Source organism: Channa argus, chromosome 11 (assembly GCF_033026475.1).
Source record: "Channa argus isolate prfri chromosome 11, Channa argus male v1.0, whole genome shotgun sequence".
Classification (NCBI taxonomy): domain Eukaryota; kingdom Metazoa; phylum Chordata; class Actinopteri; order Anabantiformes; family Channidae; genus Channa; species Channa argus.
In genome coordinates this window covers 7,482,057-7,508,420 of record NC_090207.1, presented here as the reverse complement: position 1 = coordinate 7,508,420, position 26,364 = coordinate 7,482,057, and the positions used below count along the sequence as shown (strand labels likewise).

The window sequence follows — 26,364 nt, the reverse complement described above, 5'->3', positions numbered from 1 at the left end:
AAGCACGTGTATGGGCGTTTCTTTAGGAAATCCAAAGCCCAATGACCGGTTGTGATCTTTGAATAAATCTGCATGTTTTAATAAGGGAATTATCCCTAGGCGCTTATTGGTTAAGCAGAACAGAAGCGTCCAATCGCTTAAATGACAGGCGCTCAGCTGGCCGTAAATCCCCGCCCTCTATATAAAGACCAGCAAACCCCGGAAACGGCGTTTAAAGGGACAGAGAAGGAATTTCAGGCAAAGGTTGAAACAACGAAAACAGCTGCGAGCACAAAAAAAGACAGGGAGGAAGGGACGTAGTCAGCCAACGAGCAAGCTATGTGGCAAGACATAGTGGGACGACGACACTGAAACTTTTAGCCATCGGACTTCCGACCGAAGCCACTAGCTATCGGCTTTTTGCTTCGATTTTCGTCCCAGAACGTTAAGCTAGCTACCTGAAATCCGACCAGGCAGCAGTCAACACGACAGAGAGATAACAAAAAGGCCGAACTCCCAGACGACAAGGACGCCTGATTTCAGCCTGCCAGGCTGTGTTTCCACCTCTTGACTCCATCTGTTTTTTTATCAGGTAAGAAAACGTCAGGACCTTTAGATTTAGCTAGCGTCTTAACGTTAATCGGCAGCACTGTGTGAACTTTAAAGGTAACTCTGTAGGTTGTGAAAATCGCACAAAGGTTCAGGTTATTTCGTCCTTTCTGGGCAGTTGCGGTTAAAGGTTTGCGCTAATACCTTACAAACATCTTTTAAAATTTTAATTAATCTTTAAATCTAAGTGAGGAATGACTGGAATCCACCCTAAGCCAGCTGATGATCTGACAGCAGCTTTATGATGTAGGGGGCGTTCCCTTGCTTTGTCTTTCCTCTTCACTCTTTCTTTATTTATGTGTTTGTATCAGTGTGTGTGTGTGTGCAGTCTGCAGTGCTTAGGGACAAAGTGGTACGAAAAACCAAGGTAGTGATCACTGCCATGGGTCCATGTCTCATCAAAATGCATGTGTAAATATTTAATTTGGTTTCAACTTCATACTAATATGTCCTCCTGGTATTGTGCATACATGGACTGTGGCAGAAGGAGGGAGCAACCAGCACTGGCATATATCTGTGAGGTTATGCCTGTAGCTCAGCATGCGGGTGGAGTGATGATGTGATCACTGTAAAGCTTACCAGAGAGAGGATAGCACTGAGTGCAGGGGATGTGTCGTTCCCTTGGAATGCACTTATGAGTTGCATCATAGTGCAGAGAACATTGACGCTGGCAATTAACTGTTTGTACAATAGGCTATATAAATCTAATAGGTGTTAGAATTAGTTATTCCAGTGTTATAGTTTCCAGCTGCAATGCATGGCTCCCATTGTCCTGACAAGCACAGCATGGTGGCATTGACATAGACATTAGGCACACGTGTATGCACACACTTACTCTTTGCAGTACAGATGCACTTGGGATTCCACCACCTCTCTCACTCACATCTAAAGAAGATTTCTGCATGTACATACATTGCTGCAACAAATCCATCTGCATGTCTACATTTTTCTCTCTCTTGCTTGTCCTTGTGTTGCTCTGACGGCCATCCACCACCACCACCCCTACCCACCTCTCTGTCTAGGAGAAACCAGTTGGCTTTGTCCTCAGCTGAGTGTGACGTCATGCAGCTTTTCACTTTAGCCAAACCTAAAGGCGAGGTGCATGTTGTTCAGCAGTCCTGGGTCTGGGCTTGTCCTAAGCACAGTCAGTCGTTTGATCTAAGTTCTTTAATGCTACAATATGCTGGGAAAATGAAAGGGGTGATATTAACTGTGTCTGTTTAGGTGAGAGAAAGAAACTGAGAAAATCCTTTCACATCAAAAGAAAGGGAGGGACAGAGGGATAAAAAGCTCACTAAGCATTAGAGTGGGACATTTATAGCATAGACAACAACATCAGGAAACCCAAATGATGACTGTTCTGTTTTCTCACTTCATGTATTACTGCCAATATTTGACCTGACAACTTTATTATTCATCGAGTATGTTTACTGCCAAGCCAAATACATGAAGTTAGGCAATACTGTGTTTATGAGAATACATGTAATTTCTCATGTTGGTGTGTCTGTATATATATATATATATATATATATATATAGCCACATGTTAGGCTGATAAGAAGAAGAGTACATGATGCTGACTTGTGTAAGAATCCAGTTTCATTGGATTTGTGTATAAATATACCATGCTGAGACAGCCTATGTCAAACATTGGCTTTCAATACACTCTTCTTGTCTTGACTGCAGTTTAGCTACAGTGTACATTCATGGTTAATGTATTTTAATTTAAGGGGGGCATTGATCCTGTGTCCCCCTGTGCTTTCAACCAATGTCTGAACTAGTAATACCTTCCATACCTCTTAAGGCTATCTCACTGCGTGGTTATGGTTCATGGTTGCAATTCTCCTTTTTAGTGTCTGTACCTGGCAGCACTCTGTGTGCAGAAAGTGGGGGTGGCTATTAAATGCTTTGAGCTGATGAAGGATTGCTGTCAGCCCTCCAATGTCTGCAGGATTTGATGTCAAGAGATTACAGATGATTATGTAGGTTAGATCTAGTACTCAACACTGCTCCGGGGCTATATTGATCTCTGTTGTGTGCAGGAGTGACTGAGTGTACATGCACATATTGTATCCTTATAAGAGCAAAATTACCTCTCTTAAATAAAGACCTTCTTAACTGTTAAGGGTTAGGTTTGAATGGCGACTTCACCAATTTTCAACTTGCTTTGTGTAGCTTTAGTTTAGGGTGGAAATGTACATTCACACCTTTAAACTTCCCTTCTGACTTCCCTATATTCCCTATATTCCTATATTCACCCTGAGGAGTTTTTAATCATTAGAAGTTCAGATGACATCATCTGGAGGCACTCTGAAAAAGCCGGTTGACCATGATTAAAGAGTTCACAGTATGAGTAACAAGATGACATTATCTGAACTTTTTTAGCTAGAAGTACAGAGATATTTTATTAGTTAAATATCAGTGAAGGCATCCTTAAAGGGTAAGGGAAGGGAATATGGTTTCACTGTGAGTACATCTTAAAATGCAGAAATACTACCACCTTTTCTATATTTCAGTGTGTCTATTTGCAAAGTTATTCTTAAAAATGAATGTCCTCTTATTCACATAACACCTTAAGTGCAGTACTAATCGCAAGTGAATATTTTTGTCAGTATTTTATTTGATCCATTGTTTGTGGAAGCCCAGTGGCTAAAAAAATGTACAGATTTTTATCAAAGCAAATATCCTCACACTTATAACAGACATATAATGGAGAGTAACTTTCTGGAGAAAAGATATTTCACACTTAATAACAGCGTATTCCTGAGCTCCTAAAATAGCACTTGTGCAGCTTTGACTGGTGCCACTTTCACCCTGAAACCCTTATTCTGTTACCTTTAGTCTGTACACACGTGTAAACTAAACTTAGCTTCAGCCTTACTACTGAACATCAGTTAGTCCACTTAACAGTCTTGAAATAAGAGTAAACTGTTAGTCCTCTAACAGGCTCGGAGCACTGATGCAGTTACACGAGTGGATACTCTATTTAAGACCCAAAATGATGATTGAGTTCATAGATGCAACACTACCTTTAATCGTGCCACTTCATGCTTGAATGTCATTTTAACATGATACCCCAGCTGAATTTTATCCATCTGAAGATTGAAAAATCTAAATGCAAAAGCTGGCATACGTCCTTCATTTCATTTATCCAACTTCATTTATTATTAATGGCAGAAAACCAACATAACACCTTTTGAGAGATAATCTGGCTAATAGTCCATCTTTGTTTAGTGCTTGGTGGCTAAAGAAGCAACCTTTATTTTAACACATCTGAAAACAGAGTTCCAGAGAGAGAGAGGAGGATGGCAAGGCGACAGTTCCACCTGCTGAATAAATTAACATGGTTTCACATTACACGCTTGGAGACAAAGCACTTTAATATCTTATTCTGTACACTGTGGGTATGTGAGAGTTATGTCTCTGCTATCTTTAACATAGACATTTGTGTATACAGGTTGAAGTCATGCATCAGCTGAAACCATGAGTAACATACCTAAAAAATAATCAGCTTAGTCAATCAATTGTTTGTCATTAATGTAAGAATTTCTAATAAAGCCCCCTTTCACCAAAGTGGCTTTTTTTCTTTCTTGTTAACTTTCCTCTACCTGTGTTTCCACTGCCAGAAGCAGGCTGCAAAATTATTTCTGGAACATAGTTCTACCCCCGAAAAGAAGTTCCTGTTGAGGGGTTTGTATTGTTTGACAGTTGAGGAATCTCTGTGGCAAGGCCTGCCGTGCTAAATGTCAATGATTGGCTAGTACCTGAGATTTCACACTTGCTGCATTCTTAAAAACAAGCTCAGAAAATAGGTTGTTTTGTTTTGCTTGCTACAATAAAGCAGTAATTGCCTATTTTAGATTATAGCTGTAATGGACATTTGAATATGAATGAAGATAGTAGGGAGTGAGCGGGAGAGGAGTGGAGGGAGTTGGGACAGTGGGGGGCTAACTTATTTCATCATCTCGGTGCATTGTCCGTGCTATGGAAATGCAAATCACAATGCCGGAGGGACTTTTACCTAGTTCCTTAACCTTAGTCGCTGGGAAAGAGTTCAAGTTTTTGTAACATTTTATAAATGAAACAGTAAACTAGTTATTTAAGTGATTATCAAATTAATGTTGTCTGAATAGCTGACTGAATTCATACGTTCTAACTTCTGAAATTAGAAGACTTTTTTATTCTCCATGTAATATAATCTTAAACTGAATATCTTTGGATTCATGACTGTTTGTTGGGTAAAACTAACCATTTGAAAATGACATTTAGGTCTCTGGGAACTTCTAATGGGCAGTGTTTTTTTTCTTTTTTCTAAGCTTTCAGACATTTGAAAGACCAATTATCAAAATGATCGTTACTTGCAGCTGTAGTTGGGGCAGTGCCACAATGTATAAATATGTAAACTAAGATATCTAGTTGGAAAGTGGAAGATTATACTGTGTGTAGACTGCACCAAGACAACATACCACTATTGGTTCAACACATTGGTTTGCTACATCGGTTATGGATTGAAGGAATTTTTTGCGTTGGTGTTGTTTGTAAAAATGTGTTTGATAAAAACGGGTTTAAAATGTGCTATTTAGAATGTGCGGTTTGTGTATTTTGCTAGTAATAAGTGGTTGCAGGACCTTTTGTGCTCATAATTAAGTATGTTGTTTCACCACTCAATCCAGTGCTGGGAGCCTCATAAGTGGGTTAAATTTCACACTTAATGGATGAGATACACATATCATTTTATGTGTGCCTATGAGCCACTTCGTCTGTTGAAATGGGTTCCACAAGCCCCAGACTTAATGTCTTTGAAAGGCAGGTGTTTCTCCGTGCGTTCTACTCTGTGCAGTATGTAGGTCAACATAGAGGTTAAGACCTGCTCATTTTCTGTCCTTCTCCCTCTCGTCCTTGTCTTTTTCCCACCGTCCATTACTCTCCAGAATGTCGTCATTTGTCTCGTTTCCCTTGCCTAGCATCAAAGCCCTCCATCTCCCTGTGCTACCTCCATCTTGTGGAGACAGAGTATGTATGACAAGCCTGTTCATTTGCATGCATCATTTGTCACTATAATAGATTTTTATACACAATGAAATAATGTTCCCCCTTCAAACATTGTGCCAGACACATTCAGAACTTTTTTACTAAAATAATAATATTATGTTGGGTTAAAAAAAAACTTTAAAATGGTGATCAAAACTGAATTTTGTTGTAAAAAATAGATAGCATTTTGTTTTACAGTGGAAACGTGTGTACCTGACTATGATGAGTTAAGTTGAAACAGTACATAATGAAGAGTTTAGAGTTGTGGTACATAGCAGTACAAAGCATAGCAGTACTTTTTAGCAGTACAAGAGGTGTACAGTTTGTGTGTGTGTGTGTGTTATATCTAAATATGTTTCTTTTCATTGTGTTACATTTTACACAATGAAAAGATTTACTCTGCACATTGTATGTGTTGGTTACAAACTGTTCCACCAGGTGAGTCTCAGATTAGTAGAAAGAACCAGCAGGCAGGGAATGTCAATCTTAAACTGAACTCTTTTCCTGTGTGTCAGTACAGAATCTCAGTCTGTTGTGTGGGAACTGAGTAATTGAAAGAGCATATAGTCGCCCACTTGGATTCTGAGCCATGTTAGTAGCTGCAAATCTAGTGTATACTGCTCTGCCTTAGGGCTCAAACACAGTAACAACTCTTGTGGTATCATAATGAACTGCTGCTTGTTTGTGTGTATGTTTGTATTGGACAGGATCAGGATTAACCAGGCACCTACCCCTTTACCCTGTAGTGCCCCCAAGCCAAAATGGATAGAAATGGAGCAGCTCTGTCAGTGCTTTCTGTGTATATATGTTTATATATTTATATGTTTATATGCATGCACTTGTGCAAGCTTCTTTGGTCTTTTTGTTTAACTCTTGTAAATGCATCTAACTTTTATATGCAAGACTAACTTTAGTAATTTCCTATAATTATTCTCTAATTATATACACTTTTCATGCAAACACAACAAGAAATCAAACTGAATCCCCTCTGCTCACATAGAATGTCTACTAGTCCTGGGTTATAGATGAACTGTGGCACAGATGAACAAGAAATGTGGGTATAAATGAGGTTTTTTCGTCTTTGCCTAGCAACCAATCATTAGGCAGTTTGCCTGGTTAAATAGTGACTGTATGACCTGGTTAGGTATTGATGCTACATACCAAATATTTTTTTATTTAATTTTCTTTTTATCTCACTGCTTAGATGGCAGGTTAGACTAAATTTGCTCATCATCAAGCTGAATGGTGCAACGCTAACTCACTGTGTGAGTTCCCCAAGCTTGAATGGGAATAAAGGATTTGATTTTAACTGAAAGACCAGAAGTAGGTAGAGGAAGACACGCGCACACACACACACACACACACACACACACACACACACACACACACACACACACACACACACACAGAAATGGAGGTGAAGAGACAGAGTGAGCGAGGAGAAAAGACAGAAAAGACAGCCGAATGCAGGGTAGAGAAAGGATGACTGTGAGGGGGAGAGAGCTTTATTTCCTGTCCTCCATGAATAGGCAACATATTTCTTTAGAACATTCCATCCACTGAGCTGGTCCATCCTGTCACCAAGACTCAGGCTGGCACACTTCTCCCTATCTCTGTGTTTCTTACCATTCTTCCCAACTACTTTTCCTTTCTCCTGATACATATCAATAAGTATTTGAGTTTTTGTTCTTTGGTGGATTTTTGTACTTTTCTTCCATTGTTTTCCCATCCTCAATGTCTTGTCCAAACCTTTTCTGATAAAGAAACTGAAAAGTATATTGTCCTGTGACTTGTAGAATTAAATTTATGATTAAAAAAGACAAAATCATGCGTGAAACAGCTTAATATACTGTACATGATGGACAATAATGGTTGAATGTATTATAGGTGTTGAAAGGCAAATTGGATCACAGAGAATTTTTATTATCTTTCTGAGGAAATTTAATTACAACTTTCCATGTCTGCAGAATGTGGTTGTCTCACATTGCTGCTGTACAGTGGCTTCATAAATTGTTCTTATAATTGCCACAGAGATTCCTCAACTGTCAAACAATACAAACCCCTCACCAGGAACTTCTTTTCGGAGGTAGAACTATGTTCCAGAACTAACAATTTAAATAAAGGGATGGATATTAAAGCAAAAATAGAGCAGACTTTTTGTAATGGAGAAACAAACAGGTTATCTTGGGACTCTTTTAATAGAGTAGTTCAGTGTTTAAAATTAGTGCAGCAATGTCTATTTTCTGCAACTGCCCAATTTAAACCTGACCTCAATTCCTAAATTTAACCTCTACCATTGTGGCTCACATGTTGCTGGCTAGTTTGCCTAAAGTTATAATACGCAATGTTTTTGGAATGTAGCTACCTGTAGCATGACACTTGAAATCAATCAGCTACCCTAATGAAGCATATCTTTACTGAAACAATATTTCAAAGAAGTTACATACATATGGTAGCTTGAAATAATAAAAGTACACACAAAGAGAATGCACACATGCACATTTTAATCTGTGCAGTGGAGATAAATGCTTACACTTAAACAGACATATATCTTTTCAGCTTGTGAGCTCGCAGCTGGTCAAACATGCCCTTCGATAAAGAGTTCATCTCACCAGATATTTACAGTGCTCCAAAGATGTAAATATAAAGAAGCCCTTCCGGGTGGGAACAACCTGCAGGAACTGGTTATCTGGTAATGATAAAGTTTGCCTATGGTGGTTAGGGTGGGGTTATAGCAGTCAAACCGTCAGGTAAACTTGATCTTTCTTAGAGATTCTGTTCTACTGTAAAATCCACTTGTCTGAATAAAGAAAGTAGGACATATTGTGCAGGACGCTGGCCTGCAGAGATACAGAGGCTGAAATGCTAAAAATAGAAAGCAGCTAATGTTGTATTACCATGTGGGAACACATTATAACCATGGGTATTAAAATAGGAAAATAAAAAAGACTTAGCCTAATACAGAAATCATAGTCTCTTCAGGTAAGATATCTTTTGAGAGGTGAGAGGTTACTTTCAGATTCATTTAGTAAAGCCAAACATACTACACCACATAATTTAAATGGAGTGGAATCATCAAGTCACCACATCTTTGCATGTCATTTTTATGTAATCGTAAGTTGTTTTGCAATATTAGAGATTTCCTGATGGCCGCAGTTTGGCCTCACTACTCGCTTCAGGCAACTTCTACAAACACACACTGTTTGTCTCCATTTGTGTTTTGCTAATACATTTCGTACTTGCCAAAACAAGAGTGTGGCAGTGGTACATCCCCTCTAAACACACGCATACACAAGTTTTCCTTTCCCACCCTTCCTCCACCTCCCTTTTGTTCTCTCACAGCTTAAAAGAAGAAGGAGGGTGAACTGGACCTTGTTTTTCACAACTGGGCATTTAAAACTGTGACTAACTGTTATTTGGAAGTTTTGAACTGGCATGACTCTATCCTTTCTGAAGGGTCACTCCCACCCTCATGCCCCCACAACCATCCTGACCAAAACAACAAAGCTGCTGTCACTTTGAGAGGCCTAGAAAAATAAGGTGTGTGTGATGCACACAAACATACTAACTAAAAGGTAGACTAAAAATCCAACCCTGCTGTAGTCATGTGGATATCAAAACGATCACTGCCATGCTGTAAGTCAGGATTGCACCAGTGCATGTGTTTGAGGGAATGTGAGTAAGTGTGTTTTCAATGCTGCTCTCTCCTTTGCTGGAAGCAGAGTGCCCTTGAATGGGGGAGGGTCTTCATAGACAGGACACACCCTTTTTGGCAAATATGGAAAGCAACATGGTCTCTTAAAGAGACAGAGATGTGTGAGTGTCCCTGGTTATGCTGAAGCACAAGGTTATAAATAAAGTGCCGTTTATGAGCCTAAAGTTCCCATTATTATTTTTTTCCCCGGGTGTCAAATGCAGCAGCTGAGCCTGTTTGATGACTTAGCCACGTTTGTGTCTTTCTCTGTCAGTGTTGTTACTATCACCATTCTCTACGCCTTCTACCCCCTCCTCACTCTCCCCCATCCCTTCATCACTATATTTGGAGGTACGCAGTTGAAGACGTGTCTTGTTTTTCCAGCCTAGTCTCTGCTGACTTTTACAGTTCACACACCCTCAGCACATGCAGTCAAACAAATCATGTGTGACATCTTTCCACAGATCCATGCACACTGTATGCATTTATGAGTAGATGCACGTAGAGCTAAAGCAGTTAGTTGATACATAGTTTATCAGCAAATAATTAATCAGCAAATCTGTTGATAAATGATTAGCTCTTTCTGTTATGATCTGATATTCACATTTGTCTTTTGTGATGCTAAGCTGAAATTCTTGTATTTTTAGGCTATTGGCTGAATAGCAGGCTAAAGGGCATGTTTACCAGGCAAAATGATCAATTGACACACAGTAAAGTTTTTATTAACCAATTAGTCTGCTAGAGTGAAAAAGAAGCCTATATTGAAGTCACAAATGACATCTTTATTTATCTTTAACTCAAGTTAAATGATACATTGAGCTCTATGAGCCCTAACATCTGTATGACAGATGACACTCTCTCCATGTCTCAACCAGCACAAATCAGATAAGATAACAAATCAACCCTGTTTCCCGGATAAAACATATCCAAGTAGGTGTGTATGTGTCAGAGGGCCTGGTAAAAGGTTTCTACTAAATATGTGTTCCTAACAGCTTTTATATTTTGTGCACAGTTTCTTGAACTTGCATAGTCTCCAACCACTGTGTGTGTGCGTGTGTGTGTCTGCGTGTCTGTATGAATGGAAGGTGTTAGAATCCACCTGCTTTCAGTGTGTGTACTTTAACCACACCACTCTGTTCGAAGCAGTTCTGGCCTAAGTCAATGTGCTGTTCCTTATTAGCTAACAGATGGCAAAACACACACACACACACACACACACACACACACACACACACACACACACACACACACACACACACAGATGAGGCTGCTCCTGGTACTCGGCCGATAAAGTTTTTCACATGCTCTGCATTCTCTATCTGGACTCCAGCAGCAATATAAGACTTCTGCTTTTGTGCTTGTGTTGGCTACTGGCACTGTGTACATTTCAAGTTTTAGTGTGTGTGTGTGTGTGTGTGTGTGTGTGTGTGTGTGTGTGTGTGTGTGTGTGTGTGTGTGTGTGTGTGTGTGTGTGTGTGTGTGTGTGTGTGTGTGTGTGTGAGAGAGATAAAAAAATAAGGGGGAGGGTGAACTACATATATGTTGCATCCAATTTGAGGTATTAACTCTATTTTTGTGTTTTTTTTGTTTTGTTTTACTGTTGTTCTGAAACCTTTTAGACTCACAAACTCACATGTTGCTGGCACACAATGGGAAGAGATTAGGAATTCAACACTGTACACAAAACATGTTTTGAAGCTGTCAAGGACGCACATTTAGCAGTACACATGCACATACACTATTTGGTGAAAGTGCTCTTTGGACTCCTTCTTTACTTCTGCAGAACAGGCCAAGCAGGAGCAGGTGGGTGTGGTTTCCTCCTATTTCTCCCTCCCCCTAACCAATCAGGAACTCATAGCTGACCCCCCTTTTCTCTAGCCAATCAGCTGGCAACACCCCACCCCCCACCCCCCAGTTCCCCTGTATGCCTTCACTGCTGAGTGAGCAAAGCACACCTTGCTCAGCTGAGAGGAAACGACAGAAAGAAAACACAAACATACGAAAAGAGAGACAGAGAGGGTTGAAGAGCAAGAAAGCGTTGAAAGGAGGGGCCTGAGAGTAGTATGAGGAAGAGTGGAGAGGTAAAGAAGATGAGGTTTGAGAGGAGAGGATAGGGGACATGCTAGTGTATGAAGAGGCTTTTGTACTCAAGACTGTCTGGAGAGGCGTGAATGAGAGAAAGGAAGAAAAAGGACGAGGGGGGCTTGAAAAATAAAAGGAGAGGCAGGCAAAGACCGAGACGGAAGAGAGGCAGGAGTTGCAGATGAGTTTTTGATTTGTGTATTGTGTTTGAATGAGATTATAGAGAGGTATGCTCTAAGAAAACAAAATATAGGGAGAGACGGACAAAGATATTATCCAGGTTATTGGGAATCCTCACTAAATAAGGTGGGAGGCAGAACAGTTTGACTGGTCTGTTTTTCACAACACAACCTATTCAGGAGGAAGGAAGCAGAGAGACACAGAGACAGAGAGAGAGAGAGCAGCCAGACCAAGTGCAAATAGACACACAGAAGAGAAGAAGAGAGAGTCACCCATCCAGCCACCAGATGAAATAGAGGAAGGAAGGAGAGAGACTAAACTACATCTTTTTAAAAGGGTAAGTGTCACAAGTTGTCATTGCTGTCAAGTTCAGTCTTGTTGCTTCTGATGATTGCTGTCATATTGTCAGCTGTACTTGGGTGACTCAATGTTTCCTAAAATGGCTGTATGAATGGCAGACAGACAGATATTTAGATAGACATACAGACAGAGGGACGCACAGACAGAACGGGACCCCATGTCAAACAGCCTTCTCAGCAACTATGTCACTGAGCCAGCTTAGTTTCTACTGCCATGACTCCCCTGTGTGAGGACTATATGTGTGTGTGTGTGTGTGTGTGTGTGTGTGGTGAAACACTATGCAACATTGTCTTGCCTCTCTCCTTCTGTCACTTTCTGTCTGTCTTTGCCGCTTCCTGTCTTCTGTTTTTGCCTAACACTGAAACACACTTGCAGCCAGGTGTGGTTGGCTGTCATTAAAACCCCTTGTGTGCAGTGACATCAGTTTTCCAAACTGTAGATGGTTACTGTAATCTAATCAACAGGTGATTGTTTGCCAAGGGTTTAGTGGCTCCTTGTGTTTGAGAATGTATACATTGAGTCTGACTGTGAGAGTTTATCAGTCTCCAGGCTCAGTACAGGCCAGGGGAGTAGCTTGGGTGGGGTTCTGCTAAAAGTTGATGGGACAATCAAGGCATTTGGAAGGCTGATTACTTTCTGCTGATGGTATCACACTCTGTTATAGGCTGAGTGTAAATAGCGGACTGAAGAATCAAGGATGTGCAGCTGAGCAGCTACAGATGAAAGCTTTACAATAGGCCCATTCAAGATGATAGCTTGTGTCACTGGCTGAAACTTTCTGCGTCTGTCTTGTGAGAGAGCAGTCATGGCAAAGGAGGAGGAGGACATTTAATGGAAAAAAACAACAAGATATGTAAATTAGTTATATAATAGAGACTAAATATATGCATTCTATAAAATGTGTGTTTCTCAGTGTTTGTTTTTTTTTTTTTTTTTATCCATTTGGAGTTATTCAAAGATTGCAAAAAGACAAATGACCTTAACCCAAAAAACATCTGCAAAATAAGCAAAAGAACGTGGACTTATGTTCATATATTGATACAAACTCACTTAACTTAAACATCCATAGGAAGCTCAGTGGAACTAACCCAGTGTAAGTTCTTTGCTACATTTATAGATCCTTTTTTGTCTCTGCCATGTTGATGAAATGAAATGCCTCTGGGCCTCCTGATGTGCTATAAGTCATCTGATCTGAGATTGTTGGCTTTTAACCTCATGACCACAGGCTTCCTTGGCTTTAAGGCTGCTCACACATTCATGCTGACACCCAACAGTGCATATGTGCTGACTTGTGTGCATTATTATAACATAACCTCAGCAGCTAAATGTCCCCAATAAAGAAATATGGCTAGGACACAGCTTATGAACTAAATGTTTGAGCTTCTCACCAATGTAGATTATTTTCAATTTTGGGCTATGAGCTACAAAGATCAATGGCTTTTGGATAGTTCCTTCAGGGGTCAACGCAGCCGAACGTGTTCCACACAATGATTTGGCATGTATTTTTATGCCGGATGCCCTTCCTGTCACAACCCTCTCATTTTGTTTTACCCAGGCTTGTCAGGTTAGGCAGGGCCACGCCTGGTGGGGTGGGATTCAAACCTGCTACCTTCTGCATCCCAACCCAATGCTCTACCACTGAGTCACCAGACCACCTTATGCTATGGGTTATCATGTCTCAGAATCCATCTTTCTGTGTCTTTCTGCCTCTTTCATTCTTGTCAGGTGTTTCTCTTTCCTCTGTCTGTTATTTCACCATTTCTACTCTCGGTCTGTTTCTTTCTGAATCACTACTTGTTGGTTCACTTCCAGATATGTTGCAGATGTTACATTGCACCTGGTCTGCCAATGATGTGGAAAGTCCTCATGCTTCATGTCTGAAGCAGTCAGTTAAGGAAATGTGTACTGAATTTCAATAAATAGTGATAAGTATTAATAAGAGCATTTCAATGAAAAAATGCAATCATTTATGTAGATAGGATTACATTTTCCAATACTGGGGCAGTTTTTTCACATCCATGACTGTGTGAACAGTGTACAGTAAGTGTACACATGTCATGCATATCTAACATACATCAGATTTGACATGTAGATTTGAGGTGAATGTGGGAAATATGATAGCAGGGGTGACTGAGTAAATTAAAACCACTACAACATGCAGCAGTGCATTTATTGAGTTCTCAAGTCTGAGCTGGCACACACACACCCAGCAACCTGAAACCTTTCTTGCGGTGAAGCCCGAGTGTTCCCCTCCTCTGCTGGCTCAGGCTCTGGATCTAGCCTGAAAAGGGTTGGGCACTCTCTGCAAATCTCCTGCCTAACTAGTTCAAAATAAGGTCAGAAATCCAGTGGGACCTAGCCCAGTGCCTTTAGGTGCTCCCAGTGAGATCTGACACAGGGAAAGACTATAAATATACATTGCTGACTCCTCTTCCATTCTTCACCCATCCCCCACTCCCTGTGTCTGCCTCTGGGTACTTGCTGTTGAGACCCTACCTGTCCCCAGGGGAGGAAAAAAAACAAGAGCGAATTCTAGGGGTTGTGTTGATTTAACTCACCTACTGTATGTAAGTCTTGCTGCATGACAATTGTCATTTGACTTGGTAATGAAATTAACCAGATATCCCTGTTTGACTGGGAGGGTACAGGTTTGTTTGAAAGTTGTTCCCCACATTGGGGAACATTGATAAACCAACAACAAGTCTTGTTGAGGCTTGGTAGCAGTTGTTATGTGAATTTTAATGTTGAAACTGTTTTGTTTGTGTTTACTTTGTAGTGTAAAATTAATTAAAAAATCTATAAACCTACCTGATTGTGAAGTTATGCAAATGCATTTGGACCATTTGATATGTGGATTTTTAAAAGTGACTAACGCTTTACTTCAGACATCATCTGAATGTGATTGTTTGTGGGCAGTGTTAGGAAAATGTAAATACCTGATGATGTACCGTCATACTGCAATTGTATATAATCAGGCTGTCTGTATTTCCTCTTTATTGTCCCTTTGTTTGGAGCACTCATGTGTCATCTCTGATAGACCATACCTCCTTTTTCTTGAAGTGGAAGACTGTGATTTGTTAAGTGAAGGACGTTTGCCCACATGCAACTTGCAACACAATCTCATGTGAACACATCTGTCGAGTAATTTTACCAAGTAGGAAATGTGATCTTCGATTTGGAGATTCATTCAACTTTCCTTACAGTTTCGCCAGTGGATAGATTTCCAGCTATGTTTCAGTTGAGTGGAAAATACCCACAAATGCTGGAGCATTCAGAATAATGATATTTTAAGTAGTAGTAGTAGTAGTAGTAGTAGTAGTAGTAGTAGTAGTAGTACTTTTTTTTTTTTTTTGCGCCTAACTACTTTGAGATACTTTCAGCTGGAAACACTGTTCAAACTTCAAAATGTTCAGCTTTTAAAGGACATTATTTCTTATATACTGTGTTTTAAATATCTTTCATACGTTTTAGGATTTTTATAATTTTAAACAGTCGGTGATGTCATGATAATGTTGGTAATGACGTCACATAATAGCCTTTGAAGGCTTTGAAATTTGCCTAACTAGTATATGAGGAAGCAACATTTCATTTAAGCTATTTCAGCTATCATAGCAAAAACAGTTCAGCTCTTTTCTTTGGAAAATCCTTTAAGTGCCAAAGCATTCACAGTGCATTTTCTTTTTGGAAATTATTTTTCTAGTTCATTTTGTTTTGTTTTTGTTTTTGTCTAATATCTTGCTTGATCCTCTGGGCTGTGTCATCAATTCTGTAATGAAGCCTTTCATGTGTCATCAGTGTTTCAGTGTGATGATTCAGAGGGAAGTGAAGTAACCAGTTGTCGTAATGTACGGAACCAACTCTGTTTTCCTATATACTGCTTTTGTATTTGTGACATCACCATGGTAGCCAGATTAGCTTCCTGTTTAACAGGGCACATGCCCTTTAGCACAGTGTGTTGAAATGTATAGCTGGTTGTACACACTTCATGATGGGCAACCATTCTGTAGTTATTTTCTTGGAGGATTATCTTAGCCAGTCTCCCCCTGCTCCCCCCCCCTGAGCACCATCCACCCTTCCCTCCCCCTCCACCACCCCCTCCTATCCCTTTGTGGCCAAGCACAAAAGAGCCGTTATCCTTGGGCTACTGGTCACCATAGCGACCACTCACTATGACTCAAGGCCCCACAACCCCCCCCCCAGCCCAAATTGCCAAGTTCTGGTCCAAGTATGTCAGGAAGCAGCCCGCTTCTCTTCGCCTAGCACCATTTAATGCCAAGTTACCGTTAGAAATAAAATAAAAATTTTATGCTCCATGCATATTTGACCAAAATTGGGTATTTCATTAACGAAAAGGCAAATTAGGGTAATATTTCACCAGCTGTTGACATGTTGAGTAAATAATGCGAATTTAAATATTTCAATCGATATACCGTTTGTGGGTTTTTTTTTCCCTTCTAAGTCCTGTAAGCTTAAATATTGACTTCCTGACTTGTCATGTTTTCATGTCTTTGTCTGCAGCGTGCTGTATGTCTGTTCAAATATTGACAGGTGTTTGGACGCATGTGCGTTTCTCTGGCTTTTTGGATTAGGGTAATTTTCATTGTACAAATATCAGTATATATTATGTCATAATCTGTACGTGTTTGTGTGTTTTTAGGATAAATAGTCATATCCTAATGATTATTAGTTTCAAACAACTGACTGGCATGTGTTTCTGTCTCTTCAGGGACTCTGGAAGGAATGATCCTGTCATGATGCCACTACTGTGCCACACCCCACGACTAGAAAACCAAAGAGGACGTGTCTGGCTATCAGCCAATCACAGAGGGAGTCCCAGTAGAGTTAATTACAATTCTTGTTCAGAGACATTTCCACTCAAGGGCCTCCTGCAATACTGACATCCCACCCCTCAAAAGTAAGTTTTTCAGCCTCAAGGATAATTGAATACAAGTCACTTATAGAAAAAAATAATATATATTAATTGTCTTAAGGGACAAATAAACATAATGCAGGTAATGTGACCACGTTGCCTATAACATCTGATGGTTAAAACAAATCCTTTTTTATTCTTGTTCCTAAAAGTATATCCATGTTCAATAAGCATACACTTACAATACCACCATCCTGTTATTTCTCCACAGGTCATAGCCCCTGCTTCCTCTGGAGTCTTTACTCTTTTCTGATTATCTGTCTTGGGATGTTGTCAGCATTTTGTGGCAGCTGCCATGGAGATAGACAGGTTCCTTTAGCAGTCCATTTTAGACGCAACTTCCAAATGCTGTGCCAGATGCAGCTTGTCCACACGCTGAGGTTTAGACAAGGACTGCCACAGAGGTGAGACGTTGATTTTGTACATTGTCTTCAATGTGTTTCTCAATTAATCATGACACAAATCAGGTTCATGCCTTACCTACATTTTATTATATATCATTGTATATTGTTCCATTAGGGGCGTGGCCACCTACCAATCATAGGGTCAGAGGTTCACGCCCCGCTCTCCCCAACCACATGTCCCTGGGCAAGACACTGAACCCCCAATAGCCCATTCCCATCCCCAGCCGCACAGTGCCAGTCCCAAGCCTGGTATAAATTGGGGAGGGTTGCATCAGGAAGGGCATCAGGCATAAAAAACTGCCAAATCAACATGCGGACAAATGATCTGCTGTGGCGACCCTGAACTCACAGGATAAGCTGAAAGGACAAAAAAAATTATAGTATATCGTCCCATTAATGAGATTAAAAAGCTGTATATCCATAGTGTTTTAAAACCAGTATGTGTTAAGATTTTATGCTCAGTCAAACTTTATCTATAAATATGTATCTGCATTTGTTATGGCAGAAGGGTTTACTACCTTCATGTTGTTACGACAACACCACAACGTAGTAAAGCCATGGAATCATAGTCCTTTATTTAGTGTCAAGGCAGTGTGTCAAAACCAACAGCAAGAGGCATACCATTCCCTCGCTGTCACAGTAAACAAAGCAGCAAATGAATTTGGTGAACCAGCTTTAAAGGACTAGTTCGGGATCTTTCAAGCTGGTCTTCATAGAAACCTGTGTGCAATTTATGTATATGAAACAGGCTGTTGGTGGTTAAAAGTTTTTCTGCTTTCGACAGCGTCTATGAACGTTTTCACCTGGAACACAACTACACTGTATGAAATGAGGGCCAGAATTTACAGCCCTTTTTCCATTTAAAATTGCAATTCAGAGTTTACCTGAGACACCTATGCTGCATCCATTCTGAATTCTTCAAAGTTACAGCACTTTTAAGAGTATTTTTACTAATAAGACCACCTTGAAAAATCCTGTGGATCTTCTTTATCATATTGTGCATTTCAGTAGGGATATGATATGATATGATTTACAGCTTTGTGTGATACATGTTGTTTGTCTTTGGTCGCCAGTTCGTACTTTGCTGTGTGGATATCTGTACAAGACAGGAATACCTGCATGCTCAAGTCACTGCTTTAGAAGCCAAAGACCCTACACATTACACATACCAATACATATTATGACAACATTGTTCTTAGAGAAGACACGCTTAGAACAGCTTAGAAAGGCTCAACACCTGCTTGTCAATTAATGTTTTTCAAGCTATTCATTGTTTTCCATCACTCATGCAATCATCATTATTGCTCCATTAAAATAGTAATGCTGCATTTTGTTCCTCTCAGGTGCTGTGCAGCGCAGCTTCCTGTTTCACGTTTGACATTACAGCAGGAACTATAGGACTTCCTAATCCTGTGGGACATCTTGCTCTGCCTGCAGGCACTTGTGTGGACCTACTGGACCCTGTTGCACAAAAGTTAGTCAAGACTCTTATCCTGCAACTTAGAAACCATGCGGCACATTCACGTGGAGTTAGCCCACAAAAAGACCCCATTAGAGCTTCCAGCCCAGGAGGGGGACCTGCCTCCACCTACAGCTCCAACACAGGGCATAGACCCTGTGGTCAGACCAGGGGCACCCAGACACTTTGGCCAGGAGGAGTTACGGCTCCAAAAGATTTACCAGCTGTCAATTTTCTCCCAGTTGGGGGAATATTCTACCTCCACAGAATCCCACACTGATGCCCAGCAGAGGCCTAACAGAGGTGTAAAAAGAGGGCTGGAGGAGCCCCAAATGACTCATAAGTGCCCTCACCTGGGGGACACCTCAGACAGGGAGGCATTGGAGGGTGGGCCTGGTGCTGTATACTCTTGCACACAGATGGAGCACAGAGACTCTGAGGGGGGAGTGTCACCCAGGTCTCCACCCCTCTCCCCAAGCCACAACCCCTCTCGACGTCCAGCACAGCACAATCACGATAGGCCCGTTCCTGATGTATTTGCTCCACTGTCACCCAAATCTCCCCCAATCTCTGACCAGGGCCACTCCCTTGGAAGTTCAGCCAGAAGTGAAACACCTAATGGGGGTCGTACACCAACTTATTCATTAAGTAGCCCTGGACATGAAAGCTGTAGTAATGGTTCATCTGGTGGGCAGCCCATTCTGCAGTTATATGAAATGCCCATGTATGAGATACCGAACCCTGCCAGCCCGACAAGCCCACCAGGACCTTTCTCACCTCCACACCACACAGAGTTGCAGGAACCAGGGGAGGCAACAGAATGGGAAGTTGGACTGGAATCCTCCCCACCAGAGCGAAGTGCCACCCAGGCGGCCTCCTCCTCTAATGGCCTGGCTTCCTGGGAGAAAACCCCTAGCACCAATGGTCATCGTCTATCCAATAAAGCCAAAAAAAGGCTGCTGTCCCCAGGTGACACAGGGGAGTCGTGTTCAGAAGATGAGGGACCCTCCACATCAAAGAGGAGCAGGCTGTCAGTACTGGCTCCAGGACTTGGTCCAGCCTCTTGTCGCAGCACTGACGCTAAAGCTGCCCCTTACTGGAACCACCTGCTGCCCCCAGCATGGGATCAGCCTAAGGTCAGCTCTTTCACATGCATACACGCGCACTTTGAACATAACGACTGCAGCATCCTAACAAGTCACCCATAGTGCACAGGTGGCTGCCTTACAAGTTAGATTAACATCTAGTGTGATATGTAGAATACAGAATAACTATACTCAGTACAGTCTGTAATAGAAATGCAGTTGTTTGCACTGAAAAAGCACAAGAGAATTCAAATATTACTCATATTACGCAAAGAAGCACATGTTTCCTTTTTAAGTAGGACATTTTCTAAACCTGTTTAGTTCCAAATAGAAAGAAACTGCAGGTGATTGTATTGCAGAACACAATAACAGCATTTGGACATTTGCTTGAATTGGTTGGTACATTGGTTTCAGACCCCAAAAACACTTGAACCTCCATATCAAAAACCTCAGATACTGAAAAAGGAATAGCTGTTGAAAGTCAGTCCTGTGTGGCAGGACAGCTGTTAACCTTGGCGAGCCTGGAAAAGAGGCCGAAGCCTAAAAAACAAAAAAAGAGAAAGTAAGAGAAGAGTAAAAGTGTTAGAGTTCCACTACGCTGGAACAGGCTGAGTAGCTCCAGAATAAAGCCCATTGAGGGAGGGTCCTTTGTTCCCAACACGAGTATGCTGTGTCTCTCACACACAAGTACACACATAACCACACACATACACACATGCACACACACATACATATATCATGCTTTAAAATGTTTCTGGAACTGAATTTGGTACTTTGGAACATTGGGAGCCCAGAAAGAGCTTTGTGTGTGAGGGTTTGTGGCATGGGCAGTTTGCTAATGGAGACAATACAGTTCACTAGTTGGTAACAGCTTCATACAGTAGTGGGGTCATTGTTACCAGTGGTGTTGAGTGCATGTGTCAGACTAGTACAGGCAGAAGAGGATAGATGTAAGACTGAAGGACTCAAATTGGAAGACGGCAGGAGAAGAAACAGCAAAGAGCCAGAAGAAAGCCATGTGTGGTTCTGATCAAGTGTGATAATGAGGTGACAAGCTGACTAAGAGAGCAGGTAGAGCTAATATAAATAACGTAACTATGAGTGAAACGTTTGCTGTTAGCAAATGGCTGGCAGGTAGCTTAGGGTTGGCTAGTGACAAGACTTCTGACAGTTGGGTGGTCTATACGATGAACGGCAGCCTGGAAATGGGGAATATTCGTGCATGCTCAGTAAGTAAGAGGAAATGGACAGTTACGCATACGACATTCTCTCAATGGTACACAGAGACACAACAAACCCACACAGTGTTTATTTGAATGTATTTGTTTCTCTTTGTTTTGGTTTGTTCAAGCGAGCAACAGTTCAAGCAGTTTTGAACTTCATCATTTTCCTTTTGTTCACTATTTGTTCAGACATCCACAGATTGCACAAGATCAGGGAGAAGACTAAAAAGTGGACTGAGATTAAAAAGGTGAGTCGTGTTTATGTTATGTAAATAATACATATACATACAAATACTAAAGGCAACACTACGAAAAGGTATTAAGAGAAGAACTTCAGCAGATTCATTAGGTAAATCTAAGCAAGTCTCAGTGCATGAGATCAGTGTAATGTCAGATTTACTGACGCAACGTAAACAGAGGGAAAGGAGGTGGGTAATTAGGGTAGGTTGTATGTTATTCCAAATTAAAGGGTCTTGCGTCTGGACTCCTGGTTCAGATACATTCAGAGGCATGTGACATATTGGGAAAGACAAAAGTAGTGTAATCATAACCACTAACCACAGGCTTGTTCTCAGTCGGCAGCTGCGTAGCAGCAAACACGCAGACGCTGGCCGCTCTACCCGATCCGGCTGCTCCACATCTTCCATCAGCAGATCGCTGCTCGGCAACTTTGAGGTAAAAACTGTGAGAGACAGAGGTAAAAAGATGTAGAAGCCAACAGAGAGAGAAAATACACCTCATTGATAACACTGATATAGATCGTGTGGTGATAATCAAGTGTTGTCTGGGCATAGGTATTTTTAGATTTCATCACTCTCTTTGTCCAAATCTTAATTAACTGTATAAATGTTCTGTTCTGCTATCTTTTTTTAGATTGGCTTCCTTAACCAGACCCACTTTGTCTTTGCCTGTGTCTATAAGTTCACTATATACCAGTATGTGATTAGGATATCAATTTACTCCTAAAAGTGAAAAACAAAAAACAAAAAAAGCCCAAAGATGCAGAACAAAGGTTTGTGGGAAGTTCGATAAGCTGGAGGCTTAAACAACGGACCCCCCAAACTTCTAAACCAAACTCGATCAAAAGAAACACAAAAAGTCATCATGAAAAAGTTAAAGCACTCCAACCATCTCAACAGGATTTTCAACCAAACCTTGAGCAGTGTAAATCCTGACATCATTGGTGTTGGTCTGGAGATGTATTTCATAAGGACCAATTTTAGGTTTTTGTGAAATGTAAATCTTTGATTCAGGCTTGTTATTGTGACATTTCTGGGATGGTTACAGTGCTCAGTGTTGTGCCTATACCACTTTTTTGTGGATGTCCAATTTTCTGATTCTGAATTTTTCTGATTCTTTTGCTCCTGTTTGTGTCCCTCACTTGTAAGTTGCTTTGTATAAAAGTGTTTGCCAAATGACCAAGTGTACATTTATCTGCATGGTGATATCATGAAACTACATTCAAATAATAATGGAAAGTAATTTGCAAAGTCTAAAATCAATTTGCAAAGTCTAAATGCAAAGTCTAAAATATTATTTACATTTTATTTTATTGTCTAGCTAATTCAAAGATGATTCACATGAAATGAGGTGCAGCAAGTAACAAAGCTTTCAAATCCTCTTGCCTTGTCAGCAAGAGGATGATACTTTAGTGATGTGTTCTGTGCTGCTTTGGTTTTAATAAAAATAACTACATGAATTACAGAATTCACATAGTTTCTCTGACTCTGTGGCTTAATTCGAGTCTAAAGTGCAGCAGTATTCCACATTTCTGAAGTTTTAATAACTTAAGCAGATTAAATGGATGTTAAAAACTCCTGAAATCAGTATATCTGCTCTTGTCTTCGTCTTGCGTGTTTCAGGAATCCATACTGAAGGGGCGATTCTCCCCGTCTGGCCAGATCGAAGGCTTCACAGCTGAGATTGGTGCCAGCGGCTCCTATTGCCCACAGCACGTTACCCTGCCTGTGCAGGTTACATACTATGACATCTCAGAGCACAGTGCACCCTCGCCCTTCCTGGTCAGTCTCTGTGTGTGTGTGTGTGTGTGTGTGTGTGTGTGTGTGTGTGTAGTTTTGTGCTCAGCCACACACTAGTAATCAAACTGACACATCGGAATACTATACATTTCTCACTTATATGATCATATAACCTCATATAAAAGTTCGCCAAGTTTTCAATAGGGTCCCAGCATTCATGTGTGAATATATTTAGTACGACTTACAGAAAGTTGTTTCTGCTGTTGCACTGGAATGTTTAGAAAAGCAGTTGTTTTTAAATTTTAGCTTCATGCCTCATGTTGAATCGTGTGTAATAGTGGTGAGTGTCTTTTTTTTTTTTCGATTCAATTCTTTAAACGATTAATCACACCTAACACGACTCCCAGTGTAATTTTTTGTTTGTGCTAGAGTCTTTCTAACTTCAGGGTGATTTATCTCAGCAATGGATCAAACCAGAAAAATAAATGACTGTTATTCCGCTGTACACATCTGTTGAAATGTGTATATAAAAAAAACAAAACAGGATTTATTTCTTCATAGGATTAATAGAGGATGTTTGCTGACATGACTGTTTCTCTTCTTTATAGGGTGTGATATCCCTTGAGCCTCTTGGAAAGAAAGGATACAGCATACCCAAAGCAGGGACCATTCAAGTGGTGAGTTAACTCTTTGCAGAGTACGTTTGCCTGTAAAAATAAAAACTTTCAACACTATATCTCAATGTGTTGCACAACATTTAAATAATGAAAATGTTTAACATTTTATGTTAAAGTATTTGTAATTAGAATTTGTAAAAGTGCAAATATTAGGTGAATCCAGTCAGGTAAAATTGCAGTGCTGACTTTAGTCTGACATATCTCCCCAGACCTTATTTAATCCCAACAAAACTGTGGTGAAGATGTTCTTGGCGACCTACAACTTTGGCGACATGCCCGTCAATCACATAACATTTCTGCGCCACCGTATCTTCCTGGTGCCTGTGGAGGAGGGGGTCGAAGGGAAAGGCGAGGCATCTCCAGGGAGTGGAGTGCTAGACAGGAAGAAGATTCTCTGTTACCTGATACATCTTAGGTACAGCTGAGGTTTCAGCTATCTGCATTGTTTGTCACACCACATATTTTATTAACATATGACATAAGCAACATAATCTTGGCTAAGAAATAAAGGAAACAAAACACAAGTACATAAAGTCTGTACAAAAGGATATTTTATTCAAAGTATGTAGTTCCACACCATTTCAAATATATATGATGAGATTTTAAGTAAATTCTAAGAAGCTATACACAGTATGTACATTGACAGTAATTTTCCACAGTTATGGAAATAAGTCAGTATTTGGGAAAATGTGCCAAACCTCTGATGAGAAGAGTGATGTGTATGTATGTGTACAGTATACACAAAAGTACCGCCAGTAGTCAGTACGTTTAGCCTGGCTTGATGACTGTAAAGAGTTCAGTCAAGTCTTTTTTTTTCCCCTGCCAAATTTCCAATATCAGATATCACAAATTTGCCCAAGGCCTTTACGGTTTGTATAACGTACAAATCCCATGTAGTTAGCCCCTAAACTCCTCAAACAAACCTTAAAAATAATGGAAGAAACCTCAGGAAAAACAACAGAAGGGTTGCCTTTCTCTAGATTAACAGTCATTCAATAGATGGTATGTGTACTGAGAAAAGCAACATAGTAGATTTACATTTGGGCACACAGGATGACAAATTATGTCATATGCTAATGTTTTGAACACAGAAGAATGAGACAAGGGAACAGGGACACAAGAGAATATTCCTAACTCAATTCCTTCATAGCTTAACTTTTGTTGTTGAAAGCCTTGTGTTTTGCTAACAGTGTTTTTGGTTCTTGCCCTCTCAGATTCCAGAGCTCCAAATCTGGGAAGATCTACTTGCACAACGATATCCGGCTGCTATTCTCCCGCAAATCCATCGAAGTGGACACAGGGATCCCTTATGAGCTGAAATCTTTCACCGAGGTGCCAAGAAACCCTAAATACTCCCCCCGCGTGTGACCCCAGCTTGACCCTATGACCCTACCCAGCGCAGCCCCTCCTGTGCTTCCTAAGGAGGAGGGAGGAAAGCAAACAGACTGCTTGAATGATGAACACAAAACTTGATGAGACACGCCACATGCACACGACACAGTTGCACACATGATACAGTGGTGGTCGTTGGAAAAGTCTCCCTTTTTTTTTATGCATTAGTCCATTAAAAATTCAGGCTAAGATGGCATTCCTTGTATCTCCCATGAAGTGAAGATATTAAATATAAACTAAATATTTGTGTAGTAGCAGTCTAGCATGCATGAAATTAAAAGCAGGGCTTTATCCAACACCTTCATCTGTACAAAGCAAGATATGCACACGAACGCCGACATACACCAAAACAGACAAAGTCGACACACACAGGACACACGTCACAGCTCCAACACTTCTCCTGGCAAATTTGAGTTCAGTGTTAACATGCATGCCTTGTGACTTAAACACCTGAATTTTCCTCTAGTGCCGTATCACACTGTCCTTCACTCTGCCTGCAGCTCCACCTACCACATTCAACCAACTTTGGATTTGACAAAAAAAAAACTAGAAACCGTAAGCACATGTCTGATTTTGGAGCAGATCGATAAATAATTATCCTCCTGATGCTTCACACAATCATGAGCAAAGACACAAACACCAGTGAAAGAGAAGGTTAAAACAGAATCAGTCTTGTTGATTGGATGCCCTCTCATTTAACACATATTAATGTGATTTGACCAAACTCAGGACATCTTTTGAAGAACAAATTCTTACCCCTTCACTTAAAATGGTACAGACCATAGAGCATACCATGTCAAACAAAAACAGGGGAATCCAGTTCATTGTATGTAGCCAGGCTGAGGGACACTGGTGTTATCTTTCTTTTTTTTTTTTTTTATATATATATATTTTTCCTAGATTCTGTTCAGAACATTGTGATGTTGGAGCAGAAAGTGAAAAAAAGACAAAGATGTAGTATTTTTTAATTTAAGTTTTCGCAAATGTCTTAATAAGCAATATGCTGCACAAAGTAGAGTGTGTTTTTCTGCCAGACGAGCTTTCTCTTTGGAGGGGGTACAGTGAAAGCAGAGAACTGAGAGTGAGGGGAAAGTGGGAGGGGGGAGGGAGGGGTGGTGGGGTATTTAATATGGGGAAAAAGTCTATGTATAATTAAAAGAATAAACTCTGCGATTGGCATCTGCATTTGTTGTTTCTGATTGTATAAGTCCAAGTTTTCATTGTGTGTTGTTCGTTGAAGTGCAATTTTGGTAAAGTGTGTTACATAGCTACTTTTGTAAA

The 26,364-nt window shown here is 40.6% G+C and overlaps 1 protein-coding gene across 4 annotated transcripts; it reads left to right on the top strand.

The window, feature by feature from the left end:
* Positions 1-203: 203 nt before the first annotated feature.
* On the top strand, positions 204-26,200 carry LOC137135653 (atos homolog protein B). Of its 4 annotated transcripts, none has more exons than XM_067520022.1 (11): positions 204-571; positions 16,453-16,524; positions 16,661-16,849; positions 17,076-17,268; positions 18,612-19,863; positions 21,225-21,283; positions 21,611-21,710; positions 22,898-23,056; positions 23,623-23,691; positions 23,901-24,106; positions 24,906-26,200. In XM_067520022.1, the coding sequence occupies exons 5-11, from the start codon at positions 18,778-18,780 to the stop codon at positions 25,057-25,059; spliced, it is 1,833 nt and encodes a 610-aa protein (XP_067376123.1). In that variant the 5' UTR covers positions 204-571; positions 16,453-16,524; positions 16,661-16,849; positions 17,076-17,268; positions 18,612-18,777; the 3' UTR covers positions 25,060-26,200. The 4 variants fall into 4 exon arrangements, with proteins under 4 accessions (XP_067376123.1, XP_067376122.1, XP_067376121.1 ...); XM_067520021.1 differs by lacking the exon at positions 16,453-16,524 and adding an exon at positions 11,754-11,911; XM_067520020.1 differs by lacking the exon at positions 16,453-16,524.
* Positions 26,201-26,364: the final 164 nt, after the last annotated feature.

Excerpts from the sequence above, each read along its gene's own strand:
- LOC137135653 (XM_067520020.1), top strand. The coding sequence starts at position 18,778 with ATGCGGCACATTCACGTGGAGTTAGCCCACAAAAAGACCCCATTAGAG. Across the intron at positions 19,864-21,224 it reads CAGCATGGGATCAGCCTAAG|ACATCCACAGATTGCACAAG; the intron begins GTCAGCTCTTTC and ends CTATTTGTTCAG. Across the intron at positions 23,057-23,622 it reads GTGCACCCTCGCCCTTCCTG|GGTGTGATATCCCTTGAGCC; the intron begins GTCAGTCTCTGT and ends TCTTCTTTATAG.